Source organism: Trichechus manatus, unplaced genomic scaffold (genome assembly GCF_000243295.1).
Source record: "Trichechus manatus latirostris isolate Lorelei unplaced genomic scaffold, TriManLat1.0 scaffold00037, whole genome shotgun sequence".
NCBI classification, from domain to species: domain Eukaryota; kingdom Metazoa; phylum Chordata; class Mammalia; order Sirenia; family Trichechidae; genus Trichechus; species Trichechus manatus.
The window spans coordinates 12,379,144-12,391,855 of NW_004443973.1; the positions used below are offsets into that span (position 1 = coordinate 12,379,144).

General features: G+C 37.2%; 1 protein-coding gene across 1 annotated transcript in view; it reads right to left on the minus strand.

Moving 5' to 3' along the window:
• The window catches only part of HAT1 (histone acetyltransferase 1), a 48,540-nt gene extending 37,639 nt beyond the window's left edge, over positions 1–10,901 (minus strand). The window contains exons 1-2 of the mRNA XM_004375512.3: positions 10,827–10,901; positions 8,551–8,655 (exon numbers count right to left, since the gene is read on the minus strand). Coding sequence (XP_004375569.1) covers positions 8,551–8,655; positions 10,827–10,833 — 112 coding nt within the window. The 5' untranslated portion in view covers positions 10,834–10,901. The remainder of the gene's footprint in view (positions 1–8,550; positions 8,656–10,826) is intronic.
• Positions 10,902–12,712: the final 1,811 nt, after the last annotated feature.

A 12,712-nucleotide genomic window follows, 5' to 3' on the forward strand; every position in this document is an offset into this window, starting at 1 on the left:
GTACTACTGTTTCATGAGAAACTATTTGTTCTGTAAGCCTTCACCTGAAGTACAATAAAAAAAATAAAAAAAAGAAATGAGTCTTAGTTGAAATGAAGTAAAACTTAAATAGCTTAAGGCAAATGTAGTTTAATTAGATTAAATATTTAATGTTTGGATTTGATGAATTTGAGACTATAAATTCAAGAATCCAACAGAAACACTTTAAAACCAATGCGATGTATTTTATAAAGGATTCTCTTAATATCCAATGACTGTAATTTTTTATATTAGTCACTATATTATGTGAAACTCACTTATTGTCCAACCTTCAACCTAACTGGGCAGATTTCTAAAGAAGCTGCCAAAAAGCTCCTGGGATCAGAAGATAATCAAGGGCGGTATTTGAGAGAGATTAGAATGAAAGTTATCTCCTCAAAAAAGTGTGGTTAAGGCAAAAATTCTAGACCTAAAGAAACCAACAACTGATGTTAAGGACATAAAGAACACACACTACAAAGGAAGTCAGCACAACTGGACTCAACCAAAGCTAAGAAGTTTCCTGAATACAATCAAACACTTCGAGGGACAGAGTAGCAGGGGTGGGAGTCTGAGGACCATGCTTTCAGGGGACATCTAGGTCAACTGGCATAACAAAGTTTATTAAGAAAATATTCTACATCCTACTTTGGTGGGTGGCGTCTGGGGTCTTAAAAGCTAGCAAGTGGCCATCTAAGATGCATCCATTGGTCCCAACCATCTGGAGTAAAGGAGAACGAAGAACACCAAAGACATAAGGAAAATATTAGCCCAGGAGACAGAAAGGGTCACATAGACCAGAGACTTCATCAGCCTGAGACCAGAACTGGATGGTGCCTGGCTACCACCAGTGACCACACTGACAGGGAACACAACAGAGAGTGCTTGATGAAGCAGGGGAAGGGCGGGGTGCAGAACTCAGATTCTAGTAAAAAGACCAGACTTAATGGTCTGACTGAGACTGGAGGGACCCCAGAAAGCATGGCCTCCGGACTCTTTGTCAATCCAGAACTGAAACAATTTCCGAGGCCAACTCTTCAGACAAAGATTGGACTGGACCATGGGACATAAAAGGATACTCATGAAGAATGTGCTTCTTAGCTCAAGGAGATACACGAGACTAAATGGGCAGCTTCTGTCTGGAGGTGAGATGGGAAGGCAGAGAGGGTTAGGAGCTGGTTGAATGGACACGGGAAATCGGGTGGAAAGGAAGAACGTGCCGTCACAGCATAAGGAGAGCTATTAGGGTCACATAACAATGCATGTATAAATTTTTGTATGAGAGACTAACTTGAATTATAAACTTTCACTTAAACTACAACAATAAAAAAAATTATTTGGAAAAAATAAATTATAATCTTTAAAAAAAAAATTTAATGTTTGTGATATCCAGGAGAGAGTTCTCACTTTGTGCATATTTGAATGTAGGTGTGTATATATTAGACTGATTCAGTCTTAAAGCCACGGTTTACCAATAATCTTTTTTTGCATTTTTCATCTATAAGGAGAGGTAACAATGGTGCCTACCTTTAATGACTTTTCTAAGGATTAACTGCAATAATCTTTATAAAATCCATAGCATGTTGTCCGGCACACAGTAAATGTTCAATTGACAACTAATAATATTGTAAATAACATACTGTTTTGTGTGTGACTGTTTCTTAAAAGTATACTCAGTGTTCACACAAAAACTTGTATATGTTCGTAGCAGCATTATTTACGGTAGCCCAAAAAGTGGCAACAACTCAAACGTCTGTTAACTAATGAATGTATAAACAAAACATAGTATATCCATAAAATGGAACATTATTCAGCCACAAAAAGGTACGAAGTACTGATACATGTTACAGCACGGATGTGGACCTTGAAAACATTAAGCAAAATGAAAGGGCCCCAGTGTGCTCCTGGCAAGACTCCCATCGGCATGCACCACCAACCTGCAACATTAGAGTTCTCAACATTACAAAATAATTTTGAGACCCTGAAACTACTGTTCTAATCTTTAAGCCTTTAACCTAAACTATCCCCTGAAGTCTTCTTAAAACCAAACTTAACTAGTAAAGAATGTCTGCCTTGAGCATTGTGCTCTTTTAAGGTCTATCTATATGGGATCAAATCGACAACACCAACTAGGAAGGTTAAGAAAGTAAGTTTAAAGGGCAGTGAGTTTGTGTTCATGGAGGAGGAACAACTCAGAAAAGGAGAGTGAGAATGGCTGCACAACTTGAAGAGTGTAATCAATGCCACTGAACTGTACATGCAGATATTGTTGAATTGGTGTATGTTCTGCTGTGAATATTCTCAACAACAACAAAAATAAATTATAAAACAAAATACTTAAGACCATCATAATTAATCTCATCATACTGTTTATTCAAACTTCACTCAAGTTCCTAGGTTATCCCTTATCACCTGGATTCTCACCCTACATAACAGTGTAAAACCATTAATTTGATGCCATCTCCCACTCCTCTGCATCTCCCTGTAACCACTGTGATATTTCCAAGTCAATTATCAGCAAAATTCTCCATATCTCCAACTTCTTCTTGAATGTTCCCCTATGCCTTCTGGCTCCAACAGTTCATTAACAACAGTGCTCTCCTCCAGGACACTGCTTTTCTTACAGCTGTCTCAAGTAGTGGCTGCTTTTCTCTTTCTCCATACCTTTACACTGCCAGGACAACTCTTTCACACTAATCTCTCTATACATATACCTCAAGAATATCCAGCTCGGAAGCTCATGCTAGATATCTCTTCATCATTCCTTGAAGAATTTAGCTCCTGGTTCACTGTCACTGTTTCTAACATTACATTAGACTTAATTCTTGGTGACTTCAAAATTCATGAAAATTAATCTTCTAATCGAGCCCCTCTCAGTTCCTTGATTCCTCCTTTTAAGGATCTTGTCTTCACTGTATCTTAGCTACTTATTCCCATGACATACCCTATCCTTTATTATCAATAACTATACCCCCTTAATCTCAATTTCAAACACTGTAAACTTTTACAGTCCTAGCTTACTCTGTTAACCCAGTTCCAACAATTCAACCCAACCCCCCCGCAGGAACTTACCATGTATTGATTCTGTCACCATTTCACTTCCCTCTCCTCTTTTATACCCTCATTTTCCTCCCTTTCCAGCACAGAATTTCATGGTCTGTCAATATTACTATTCCCTCATAAACATCCTCAACTCCTTTGCCCCAGTCTTTGTCGTATCAGTCTGGTAAAACGCTAGTTAAATCCGCTATATGGCCCCTCCATGCTACACCCTTGCATCTGGATGTGGCCAACCTCACTTTACATTCATCATTATCTTCAAGTGGTCTCTTTGTGCTGCTTGGCAATTATACCATATTTTTTCAAGTCCATTCCCTCCTCCCACTCGCTTACATGACCATTTCCTCAAACCGCCAACACCTTTCTTCTACACTCAAATTCTCCCTTGATGACCTTACTGACTGTTCATTTAGGAAACAGAAGTGTTCAGAAGACAACCTGTTCAGACTGCTACCTCTACACCTAACTCATTGCAGCTATTTCCATATTCTCTCCTTTCCTCTTGTTATGGTTGAGAAATTCTCCATGCTCCTAGCTAAAGCTAATTCCTCTACTGGTGAATGAGATCTTTTTCTTGCTCATATTCTCAAGGATGTCACTTCACCAATACTCCCCTTTCTCTCCTGCACCACTTTTCCCCTTCTCTGATAGATCCCCGACATTAGTATATAAACATGCTGTTATTTCTCCCATGTTTAAAAAACTCTCATTGCCATATTGGAAACCCTGATGGCCTAGTGGTTAAGTGCTATGGCTGCTAACCAAAAGGCCGGCAGTTCAAATCTACCAGGTGCTCCTTGGAAACTCTATGGGGCAGTTCTACTGTGTCCTATAGGGTCACTATGAGTCGGAATTGACTTGATGCCAACAGGTTTTTTTCACTGCCATATTAATATCTGACAAAGTAGACTTCAAGATAAGGAATATTATCAGAAGAGGGAATGTTTCATAACGATTAAAGGGTCAACTCATCAAGAAGACACAAGTCTAATAAACTTGCACACACATAATATCAGAGCTTCAAAATACATGAAGCAAAAACTGACAGCTGAAGACATAGAAACAAATCCATAATTAGCTGGAGATTTCAACAGTCCTTTCTCAACTGTTCTAATTGATAGAAGGAGATAATCAGTAAAAATATTGAAAACTTGAACAAAACTATTAAGCCAACTGACATTTATAGAATACTATACAAAAAACTGTATAATACAAATTTTTTCCCCAGTGTACCTGGCACATTTACCAAAACAGACCATATGCTGGGCTGTAAAGCAAGTCTCGATAAACTTCAAAGGACTGAAATCGTAAGTATGTTTTCTGACCTCGATGGAATTAAATCAGAAATTAGTACAACATAGCTAGAAAAGCCCCAAATACTTTGAAAATTAATTAACACTTTTCTGTATAACTCATGGGCCAAGGAAGAAATCACAAGAGAAATTAGAAAATATTTTGAATTGAATGATAAAAATAACATATCAGAATTAGTGGGATGTAACAAAATCAGTATTTAGAAGTAAATTTATAACTTTATGCTAGTATTAGAAATGTCTAAAATCAATGATATTACCCTCTACATTAAGAAGAGACATAAAGAAGAGCAAATTAAACCCAAAATAAGAAGAATAAAGAAAATTATAAAGCTTAAGCATGGGAAATAGAAAATAGAGAAAAGAAATTACTGAAAAGATTGATAAGACTGATAAACTCATAGCCGGACTTATCATGGAAAAGAGAAAAAAATGCAAATTACCAATATCCACAAGAAGGTACTACTGACTCTACAGTGATTAAAAAGAGACTGAACAACTTTCTGCCAAGAAAGTTACATGAAGTGATAAATTCCCTAAGAGAAAAATTACCAAAACTGACATAAGAAACAGAAAATCAGAATAGAACTCTTATCTATTCACTACAGTTGTAGTTAAAAACCTTCCAACAAAGAAAATGCCAGGCACATAAAGCTTCATTGGTGAATTTTATCAAATATTTAAAGAAAGAATAAATCCAATCTTTCACAAATTCAGAAAATAAAGAAGAAACACTTCCCATCTCATTTTATGAGACCAGCAAAACCCAGATACCAAAATCCAACAAGAACAAGGAAAAAAAACCACTATCTCTCACGTACATACTTGCAAATATCTTTAACTTAATATTATCAAATCAAATTCAGCAAAGCAGAAAAGGGACAATATATGGGTATACAAGGTTTATATATGTGTGTATATACATATGTATGTATAAAAAACCTATCAATGTAACTCACTACATTAAGAGAATTAAAAAACAAAAATCATACGACCATCTCAATAGATGAAGAAAATCATTAGTCAAAATGTAATATTCATTCATGACAAAAAACTCTTACCAAGTTAGGAATAGAAGGAAACTTTCTCAACTTAATAAAGGGCACACGTGAAAAACCTACAACTGATATCATACTTAGTGGTAAAAGGTTCAACATGTTCCTATTTAGATGGGGAATAAAACAAGGATGTCTGCTCCCACCACTTCCATTCAACATTATCCTAGAGGTTGTAACCAGGACAATAAGGCAAGAAAATGAAACACAAGGCATAGACTGGAAAGGAAGAACTGAAAATGTCTTCAATAATAGGCAAAATGATCGTGTGTGTAGGAAACCCTAAGGAATCTATATTAAAAAAAACTAGAATAAGTGAATTTAGCAAGGTTGTAGGATCCAAGACAATTATACAAATTGTGCAACTATGCACACACAGACACACACACATTAGAAACAACTGGAAAAGGAAATTTAAAAACCATACCATTTTCAACAGCATCAGAAAACAAAATACTTAGATATATTTAGAGACAAATTTAACAAAATACATACAAGACTGAAAACTTAAAACACTTCTGGAAGACCTAAATAAATGCAAAGATATGCCACGTTCATGGATTGAAGACTCAATGTCATTAAAATAACAATTCTCCTGACATTCATTTATAGATTCAATGTAATACAAATGAAAATTCCAGAGTTTTTTTAATAGAATCTGGAAACCTGATTCAAGAATGTATACAGAAATGACAAGGTCAAGAATAGTCAAAACAATCTTGAAAAAAGAACAAAGGTGGGAGACTCATCCTACCCGGTTTCAAGACTCACTATAAAGCTTTAATAACCAAGACAGTATGATATTGGCAGAAGGATAGACAAGTAATTCAATGGAAGAGATTAGAGTCTAGAAATAGATCCACACTTATAAAGTCAATTTATTTTTGTCAGAGGCACCAAAGCATTAACACAAAAGGTACTGGAACAAATAGCTATCCATATCCATCGTGTACAAGAACCTAGCCGTTTGGAATGGATATGGGGGGGACTTCATCTCCTTCCTCATACCATAAACATAATTTGAGGTGGATCATAAACCTAATTGTAAGAAGCTAAAACTACAAAGCTTCCAGAAGAAAACACAGATCTTCACACCCTTGGGGTAGGCAAAGAGTTTAGGTAAGAATTAGAAAGCATTAACATAAATGAAAAAAATTAATAAACCAGACTTCCTCAAAATAAAAAACTTCTGTTTATAAGATATTGATTAGAATATGAATAGACAAACATGAGAGGAAATATGTACAAAACATTTATCTGGCACAAAGAACATCTTCAACTTATTAACAAAAAGACAAATAACCCAATTAAAAAAGGACAAAAGATCTGAATAGAAAGTTCACAAAAGATATACAAATGGCCAATGCGCACACGAAAAAAAAAATGCTTAACAGCAGAAGCCATCAGAGAAAAGCAAATTAAAACCACAGTGAGATACCACTACATACCCACTATAATGCCTGGAATTGTAAAAACAGACAACAAATGTTGGTGAGGATGTAGAGCAACCAGAATTGTAATGCATTGCTGGTGGAGTATAAAAGTACTTTGGAAATCAGTTTGGCAGCATCCCATAAAGCTTAATATACAATTACACTATGACTCAGCAAATCTACTTCTAGAAATTTATCCAAAATAAAATCCTATGTTCACAAAAAGACTTGTACAAGAACATTCTTAGCAGAATTACTTATAATGACCAAAATTAGAAACCTAAATGTCTATTAACTGGTGAAGAGTGATATAGTCATACTGTATTACCTAATTTTAAAAAATGAGGTAGATCTACATGTAGGTACAGGGAACGATATTTAAGACATGGTTAAGCAAAACAATTAACAATACATCGTGTACAATAGGATCCTGGTTTTAGAAAAACAACCTAATGTATGAACAAGAAAAAGAATCTTGATTAGTATCATCCTTGTAGTAAGGGTTCAGGGGACTGTCACGTTCTTTGTATTTTTGTTATATTTGCGTTGTTTTCAATAACAGAAGCTAACACTTATTGAGTATTTTCTGTATGTTCAATTCGTTTAATTACTTTCCTTGTATGTAACATCATATTTAATCTTGACCACTACTATGAAGTACTATCAACTCTATTTTACAGATGAGAAAACTGAGGCATGGAAAATGATGGAGCCAGAATTCATGACCATGTATTATTTTTTTAAACAGCTTTACTGAGGTATAATTTACACATGATAAAATTCAGTTAAGTATACAATTCAATGATTTTTTGGTAAATCTACAGTTTTGCAACTATTGCCACAATTTAATTTTAAAACATTTCCATCACCCCAAAAAGAAACTTCCTGCCCATGTGCACTCACTTTCCATTTCCACGTCTAGCCCCAGGTAACTATAATCTATTTTCTGTCTCCATAGATTGCCTTTTCTGAACTTTTCATCAAAATGGAATTATACAATATGTGGTCTTCTGTGTCTGGCTTCTTTCATTTAGTGTAACGTCTTTGAGGTTCATCCATGTTGTAGCATGTATCAGTACTTCATTCCTTCTTAACGTCAAATTATATTCCATCATATGGGTAGGCCACATTTTGTTTACCCACTCATCAACTGATGGATATCTGGGTTGTTTCCATTTTTCACCTACTATAAATAATACTGCTATGAACATTCATCTACCAATTGTTGTGTAGATATGTTTTCATTTCTCTTGGGTAGATACCTAGAAGTAGACTTGCTGGGTCATGTGGAAAATTATGTTTAACATTTTAAGAAACTGCCGAATTGTTTTCCAAAGTAGCTGATCATTTCACATTCCCATCGGTAATGTATGAATGTTCCAGTTTTGCATATCCTCATCAACACTTTTTATTTCTTATAAGCATAACTGAATCAAGGCAAATATTTATAAGAGGCTGAGACCACATATACCTGTCACTTTTTCCACATATTTCCTATAGGTGAAACTGCCACCTCTCAAACATCTACCTACTCCATGACGTAAAGCAAGACTGAATAAAATCTGAATGTGTTCAATAAGTGCAGAACTATACGTTTATATAAACTGCTGTTACATAAAATCCTACTTCAAATTAAAAAAAAAAGATTATATACATACACACAGTACATACCTAATTTTAGTTCAATTGCTGTGTTGGTGTTACATTTGTACTCTGCCAGTTTCTTCTCCACTGCACTCTTATATTCAACCAAAAATTTCTCCATAGCACCAAATCCTAAAAGAAAAGGTTTTTAAAAGGTTTGGTTTAAATAGTTAAACCCACAAATAGGATTACTTTTAGAAGTGGGATAAAGGTAAAATTTAAAATACGCTAATAGGTCATAAAAGTACAGGCCATTCTCCATATACTCCTAAATTAATGTATCGAGTTATCACTGCCTCATTACAAAACAAAAAAAATCACTTTTGAGATAGTGGCTTACAAACTAGGCCTGCTTTACATAAATCAGTAAGCCTAAAAATTAATATGACAGACTACTGACATTTCTGAACACTTAATATTAATACCAATTACCTGCCAGGATTTATACCCAGGTATAAATAAAACATATTTCTTTCTTAAAGAAATATAATGTTAAAGGATACCACTGCTACCACTTAGGTATAAGAAGCAAAGTGAGAAAGTCCTTTAATAATTTCAGTAGCATTTCGTTTCTGCTACTAGAAAATTTCTACCTAGAATGCTTTAGATCGATTATTAAAAAACCATCAACAGATAATGCATAGATTACCTCCGGACGAATTACAGGAAATAGGGGTGGGGTAGCAAGGAAAATTCTTTTCACTGTATTAATTTTTGTCCTACCACACATGCATAAAAATCATACTACATACAACAATTAACACCAGAAGACATCATTATCAACAGAAACTTCCAGGTAAATGTGACGACAATTTCCTGACAAAATGAAAATAAAAATTCAGCAAAAAAAAAAAACAAGCAGCAGGAAAAAAGGGGTACAATTACATGCCATAAACTTCAAAAGGTGGTTAAAACACACACACACAGAAAACAGGAAAGACCTGAGAAAGTATAGAGTAACGGTTTGAAGTCAGAATTCCTGGATTTAAATCCTGGCTTAATCATTTACTTACTAGCTCTGTGAACTATAGCACATTACTTAACCTTCTGATCCTCATCTATAAAACAGATAGGAGGTAGAAGAACTCATCTCAAGAAATTTATGAATAGCCTAAGCAACTAAATTTAACGTGTGAAATCATACATTAGCTTAATTTCTACAATTCTATAAAACATGCAAGTACTACCTGTATCAGTCCCGTTTCCGATTTAAAAACTTAGAGGTTTGTAAGAGATTTAGTAACTTGCTTAAGAACATCCAACTACTAAATAACGGAACTGAGATTCGAATTTAGGTGTAATTCTTAAAATATGTACTCTCTACGGTACATGTGTCCCACTCTTTTATGGTACCTGTGTACCCTAAAATCACAGTCTCTATCTGGCAGAAGAGTCCTTCCTTAAACATCTGTAAAGCTCAAGCTATGACTTGTCTATCAAGCACATTCATAAAAATGGAATGTTTAACGTACAGTAAGACTAATATGAAGGCAGTGAGAAAAGATGAAGAAACACCCGAACTACCCATCACTTCAGAAGATATATAATTGGAAAAAAGGATATTCTCCCACCAAAACAGCCTTAATACACTTACAAAGTCATAACAATTTTAAATGCTGCAAACTGAAGCGACTCAGTAAAGGACAGCGCAGAGTAGAATGAACACAACAGAATTACAGACTAAAAGAAAAGTTAGGATGAAGTTAGAGGGCGGGAACAAACTCTCTTCCAAAGGAAAGCTAAATACGATACTAGGAATACTGAAGTGTGAGAGATTATGGAAACCATTACGAAGTCCGTCAAGATTCAGGTGAGAGCCCTGGTGCAGGTCAAGACAGTAATGCGCTAGCTCAGCAGTTGACTGTAGTGGAAATTGGAGGGAGACCGGCAGCGAAGGACCTGAGCACTAAATCAGCTGGCGGGAACAGAACTAGTTGTGGTATAGCTGAGGCAGTGGGGCAAAAAGAACGGGAAGAGAAAGAGGCCCCAAAAGAGGCAAGGTCTGGAGAACACCCGGCACCTTTCGAGCTCAGACTGTGACGCTTTCTCCCGTGTTCTTCAGCCTTCCGCAGGAGGCTGGATTCCTCTCTGAAGGCGCAGAATCCCGAGCGGGTGGGGGTGGGGGCGCAGAATGCGGCCAACAGGGTGCTGGGCTGAAAGTTCTGCGCTTTCTGGCCAAAGAAGGCCTTCTGGAACTAAGGCTAGAGCGCGAAAGTTCCAGGCGGGCACTGCCACTACTGTCTCAGCGTCCTTTCCCAGCCCCGCCCGCCCCTCCCCTTGGTAAACTTTTCCCGGGAACTTACCCGCCATTTCCGAGCTGCGAGGACCCGCGGCTGAGGAAGGACAAATCAACCCGCGCGCTCCCTGGCCGGAAGTGAGCGCACTATCTATCGCATTTCCCCCGCCCACCCTCGGCGTGACGCTAACCAGTGGGAGAAGAACGATCAAGGCGCGTGTTAGCGGAAGTGCTTCAAGAGGCTAGCTACCACAGTTGGGAATGCTCGGTCCGTTGCCTAGCAACTGCAAGTGCTGTGGACCTCCTCGTTCTGCAGGCCGGAGCAGGAGAAGCCCTGGTGGCGCAGTGGTTAAGCTCTAGGCTGCTAACCATGGCACAGTGGTTAAACATTCAGCGGCTAACTAGAAGGTCAGCGGTTAATCCATCAGGCGCTCTGGGGGGAGAAAGATGTGACATTCCGCATCTGTAAGGATTACAGTTTGGGAACTCTATGGGGCAGTTCTACTCTGTCCTATAGGGTCGCTATGAGTCGGCATCGACTGGACGGCAATGTGTTGGGAACAGGAGGAGGAGGCCGCATTTGGAACCTTCAATGTATGCAGCCTTGCTGGCCCGAGAAGAATTTCTTCTAGGATAATTTGACTAATACACTCTATGGCCATTTTCTCTTTTCTCACAGGCATGTTTTGGGGACTTGTTGAAAAGCTTTCCCCTTGGCCTGGATAGTAGATTAAATGCTTGAGTCCTAGTTTTACCTACGTAAATTTTGGAGACTTACTTGCAGTTGAGGGAGAAATTTTCAGTTTTATTTTCCTTGTTTCTACTTCTGCCGTAAATATTTTTAAACACTGTTTCCTTTTCTCTCATGTTTTTAACAATATTTGTTGTTGTTAGGTGCCATTGTATCAGTTCTGACTCCAAGCGACCCTACGTACAACAAAATGAAACGCTGCCAGGTCCTGCGGCATCCTCACAATTGTTGAGCCCATTGTTGCAGCCACTGTGTCAGTCCATCTCATTAAAGGTCTTCCTCTTTTTTGCTGACCCTCTACCAAGCGTGATGTCCTCCTGGGACTGGTCCCTCTTGATAACATGTCCAAAGTAAGTGAGATGAAGTCTCACCATCTTCACTTCTAAGGAGCTTTCTGACTGTACTTCTTACGAGACAGATTTGTTCCTTCTTCTGGCAGTCCATATTTTAATATTTTATATTGTATATTTTATATGCAATATAGTATTTTATATATGAGTTGGAATTCACTCGATGGCAACGAGCTTTTTTTTTGGTTTATTGTATTTCTAATATAAATTTGTATATTTTAACAGTATACGGTGTGATATTTAGGCACTCTGCTTTTACTGTTGAGGTTCTAGCAACCATTTAGTACACCAAAGTCACTACCTAGTAGAACCTCAAGTGGCCTGATTCCATTCTGTATGTCTCAAGCCCTAGTGACCTGAACCACATCACATGATACTACCTTATTTTGGCTATAGTGTTTATTAATATTTAGCAACTGTTGAAACTGCTTCTTCCAGAGGATAAGTCACTATTTACCACCAAAAAAAAAAAAAAACCCACTGCCGTCGAGTCGATTCCAACAGTCTGCTTCCCTAAAGATTACAGCCTTGGAAATCCTATGGGGCAGTTCTGCTCTGTCCTAAAGGTCCCTGTGAGTTGGAATCGACTCGACGGCAGTGGGTTTTTTTGGTTTAAGTAAGAAATCGAGAGGAATTTATTCCTTAACTGCCCCAAACCTGAAATAATTAGTCCTGTGAAGATATGGTTAGTTACAGGGAAGAAATATGATGGAACCTATTGATACATTGTGTAACTAGCATTCAGTATGGTCTGCTTGTAGAATTGAGGTTACAGTTTTAAATTGTTCTTGCTTTAGAACAGTTCACACATATTTATAAAAATGTCATAGAACATGCGTCCCACTTTGATGA